General features: G+C 33.8%; 1 protein-coding gene across 1 annotated transcript; it reads left to right on the top strand.

Annotated features, from left to right (window-relative positions):
* The first annotated feature begins 4,155 nt into the window (after positions 1-4,155).
* On the top strand, positions 4,156-4,662 carry LOC131072194 (disease resistance protein Roq1-like). Its single transcript, XM_058008268.2, has one exon. It carries the CDS (start codon positions 4,156-4,158, stop codon positions 4,660-4,662), a length of 507 nt encoding a protein of 168 aa, XP_057864251.2.
* Positions 4,663-4,888: the final 226 nt, after the last annotated feature.

The following is a 4,888-nucleotide window of genomic DNA, read 5'->3' as shown; positions in this document are numbered from 1 at the left end:
ACATATATGTACATGTACATGTATATACATATGTATATGTATATGTATGTACATATATATATATATATATATATATATATATATATATATATATATGTATAAACACTGATTTTCTCTGATCCACATGTGATGTGTTTATTGATGATGATAGATTTATGATATGCATTATGTTTTGATATGAGATTGACGATTAGATAATAATGCTCTTGATTTTGATGATGATGTATGATTTATGATTTTATGAGTTGGATGAGAATGTGATTATGCATTGCATTGATTAATTTGATCTATGAGATGTATCTTGAAAATGAGATGTATGATAATGATGTTGATGTGATCTTGAAAATGAGATGTATGATAATGATGTTGATGTATCTTGAAAATAAGATGTATGATAATGATGATGATGTGAGACTAATGCAAAATTAAAATGATATGCAACTAAATGTAAGTGTTAAAATGATATGCAACTAAATGCAAGTGTTAAAATGATATGCAACTAAATGCAAGTTTTAAAATGATATGCAACTAAATGGTCACTTTAATTCTGTCGTTGTCATTCTGATTTAGTCACTTGTTTGTGCTCTATTTTGTTTGTCATAATTGAGATATTGATATGTTGGAAGTTAATACAACATCATGGTATAATCGAACCATAACGACCCGAGTAAAACTTACATGGATTTTTTTATATTGCAAGACGACAGAAGCATCGAGGTATAATTGAACCAAGATGACCTGAGTGTTGCTTGTGTAAAATAGACAAGAGTTAACCATGTGCAAAATGGAAAATGTCTTCAATGATATGTTTCCAATCATGTCTCGAGACAAATTTGCACTGTACGAATGATTGCCTCACAGACTGAAAACCAACAAAATATCAGATTTCTTCGTTGCTTCTCTAGCTTAATGCATCCTTGAGTAGCTCAGGAGATCTAATGATTCAAAAATTAAGATATAAAATAGTCAAAACTTCAGGCCATATGTAAACAAATCATTTCAAAAAATCATCCATCATGTGTGTGTTAAAGTTGCAGTTGGATAATGGTATGGTTTTCTAGCCTGATGAGCAGTTGTTGACATTAGTTCTCTTAGCATGTTGCGATCCTTGTCATTTATTGTCAAAATGCTAAAAAGTGAGAGGAATGTTGCCCCTAGTCATAGATATCTATCGATGTGGATGTAGATGTTGATCATCAAGCCATGAAGGGATATGATATGGAGAACTGTTTCTGAATAATCAAGGACAGTGACTATGCTAAGTATGTCCAGGATAATGCTGCATGAACAAGTGTTCTGGCGATGGATTTTAGCTGAGACTAGATGGATCAAAAGATATAAGTATTGATAGATAAAGGAGCAGTTCTCTCACAAATAGCGCATGTTGCCAGGTTTTACTATTTGTTTTATTGCACCAAAGGAATAATGGAGTTCTTTTTAACTAGCACCAAAGGAAAAATGGGATTCTTTTTAACCTTTGCAAAACTGAAAGTGAGTTTGTAGTTCTTTTTAACTTTTGCAAATGAAGTGAGTTTGTAATTCTTTTTAATCGACACCAAAGGAAAAATGGGATTCTTTTTAACCTTTGCAAAACTAAAAGTGAGTTTGTAATTCTTTTTAACTTTTGCAGGATGAAGTGATTTTGTAGTTCTTTTTAACCAATAGGAAAATGAACTATTTTTAAACTAACTTAAAGTTAGAAACAAAATTAATTAAATGCCTAAATAAAATCCTTCAACTTGCACACAAAGATTAGTAACTTGCAATAAACATAAAAGTCAGTAAATTTTTTTAAATCCTAGATGAGCTTATACAAGCCTAAACTTTCACTTCGGTTACAAATTATGTTTTGTTTCTGTCAGAGTCACGCGTTGGACTTCTGCATAGAAGCGCTATAGAAAGTTACAGATGCACTACATAATGACTCCTATGTGCTATACTGATTACCGAATGCGCTACAATGTTACCCCAACGCGCAAGAGGGAAAGTAAATTGTTATGTGCTAACAGTAAGCTCAAAAGCGCTAAAGAAAGGTTTTGATGCGCTAAATAGTATGCCGAAAGCGCTACCGTTTGCCCCAGATGTGTTAACAAAAGTTCCTGACGTGCTAAAATAGTATTCCAATGTGCTTGTAATCTTTGTCTTGCATCAAAAACAATATGATTTATGGGGATGAGCCCCACGGTGGGTGCCAAAAATGTATGCGGGAAATGAGGGCGACAAAAACGTAAAAGTCTGATTCAAAAGGCCCACACACCAATGAGACTCTTGGTGCAAGTTATAGGAACTATATTGAAATAACTCAACTTTCCAAGGGGTGTCCCATTGTTCTCTATCTCACAGGATCCCTAAAGTCAATGTCTTTGCTCCCAGATCACTGAACAAAGTGACTTAGGAATGACAACTCCAAGAACGAGTGATGTTTGATTATTATGCATGAATGCATTCCTAAGCCATGTATGATATTGAAACTATGATGATTAAACTAGCATAAAGATGATGATAAGATTAGCTAATTATCCTAGCAATGATATACTAGTCTAACAAGGATATTCTATGATATTAGAATGCTTCTAAATGCTATTATGATGATTTAACAAAGAGAGGCTAAAATGCTTAGTAATTAGACTATAAGTTTGATGCATGAAAGATTATTGACTGTGAAAATGAACAATGAGAGTTCTATTTATAGGGAAAATAGAGCAATGAATGGTCAAGATTGAATAATCTCAACAAAGGCTAGAATTGAAAGTTAATCAATCCATGTTCACAATTCTCACCAATGAAATGGTGACAATTGTCAACAAGAGGTTGCTTGAGAGAAGATGAAAGAAGCATTAAATGCTTGAGAAGACATGAAGGTCACCTTAGGAGGTAAGGGTTAAGGTTAGGTTAGGGTTATCCAGTGGATAAATCTTTTACCCAAGGGGTAAACTCTTGTGCAAGGGTTAAAGAAATAACCAAGGTTAAAGCCATGAATGCTTGATGAGACCCTTGGGTTAGATGAGGGTTGAGTTAGAGAGAAAGTCTCTAACCATGCAAGAAGGTTGAGTTAATCATTAATGGTTATGTAAGAGCCTTAAATGGTTTGGAAGACTTTGAGGGTTAACTTGTTGAGGACATAAAGCCTTTAATGGTTATTAAAGACTTTGGAGGCTTTGAGAAGTGACTTCTCTTTGCTTAGGAATGTGACAATAATTAGGAGATGGATTAGGCTAATTTGGAATGGATTAGAAGAATCTAGAAGGGGTTTAGGAGGCAAGTGGGAGATGTAGGAAAATGCAAATGAAGGCAAAGAGAATTTAATTAAAATAAAATTATTTTATTTCAACAAAATAGGTGCAACTTGCATAAATACAAGTGGGGGATTTAAATAAATAAATTAGATTTATTTATTTGCAAGGATCAATTTAATTAAATGTAAATTTAATTAAAAAAAGGGGGAAAAGAATTAATTAAATAGAATGATTTATTTAATTAAAGACTAGAAAAGGTTTAGTTGAACTTAATTAAATAAATTGAGTAATTCATTTAATCAAATAGATGAATGTGAATAAATTAATTAAATAGAATTTAATTAATAAGAAGAATGAGGTTAAAATAAATATTAAATATTCATTTAGAAAAGTGGTCAGATTTATACGTCTACAATTACTATTACATATATAATAATAATAGTATTATATGTTGACATAATAATATAGTATTATTTATAAGATAATAAGATAATTAGATACAATATAACATTAATAATATTACTATTACATATACAGTAATAATAGTATTATATGTTGAAATTCGGCACACCTGGCACTAAATAAAAGCGAGCACGCCTGCCGTCTCGGGTAAGTCGGCGTGATTGAAGAGAAGAAGATGAAATTCGGCACACCTGGCACTAAATAAAAGCGAGCACACCTATCATCCCAGGTAAGTTGGCGTGATTGAAGAGAAGACGATGACATTCGGCACACTGGCCTTTGACTTTTACACAATGTCGACTTCGATTTGCAATATATAGGTAGATACAGCAGGGCAACGTGTAGACGGAGTTGAACATTTGTATGTTTGAGTTCAAGATCAGAAAATCTGGGTTAAGTCCTCTGTTTTCTCTCTATCTTTAGTAAGCCTTTTCTCTACTACAGATCCAACTTTAAGATGGAACAATACAAGCCCCCCACATCTAAGCTTGCCTTCCAAAGCGATAAGAGGTATCATGTATTTCTGAGTTTTAGGGGAGAAGATGTGAGAAAGACTCTGGTTGATCATCTGTTTCAAGCTCTATCTGCAGCAGGACTGCATGTCTTTATAGACACTGAGAAATTGAAGAAGGGAGAAATGATTGGGTTGAGCTTGGAAACAACGATCGAGAGCAGCGCCATACGCATTCCTGTATTTTCCAAAGGTTATGCAGATTCAACATGGTGTCTCAAGGAGGCCGCTGCAATGTTGAGCACTCTTGGCTTGATCATTCCTCTGTTTTATCATATGGATCCAACTCATGTTAGATATCCTGTCAAGGACTCAAGCCCCTATAGCCCATCATTTCTCAAACATTATGGCCATCCGGATCGACACCCAAGAGAAGAGGTCGATGAGTGGAAGGACGCCCTTCAGCAGATCTGTACTCGCTCAGGATGGTCCATGGATATAACTCAAGGGTAAGTTAGTAACCTCACTCTCTAATTGGTTAGCTCTTTCATGGCTGCCATTGGATAGTACAATACATATATGCCTTAGCATTGGGTCTTATAAAGGGAGCTTGGGCTTCTAGTATTGTTTTGAATTTGAAAAATGTAGTAAATGAAGGAAGGAGGGTTTATAAAATTCATGTTATTTATTTTTTCAATTTTTTTTGAAAAATCAAATCCAAGAAAATTCTGTTGATCAC

The sequence above is a fragment of the Cryptomeria japonica genome, chromosome 6 (genome assembly GCF_030272615.1).
Source record: "Cryptomeria japonica chromosome 6, Sugi_1.0, whole genome shotgun sequence".
Taxonomy (NCBI): Eukaryota; Viridiplantae; Streptophyta; class Pinopsida; order Cupressales; family Cupressaceae; genus Cryptomeria; species Cryptomeria japonica.
The sequence above is the reverse complement of the archived record's forward strand: the minus strand, read 5'-3'. Positions and strand labels throughout refer to the sequence as shown.

Bases quoted from the DNA above. Each gene is read 5' to 3' on its own strand.
- LOC131072194 (XM_058008268.2), top strand. From the start codon at position 4,156: ATGGAACAATACAAGCCCCCCACATCTAAGCTTGCCTTCCAAAGCGAT.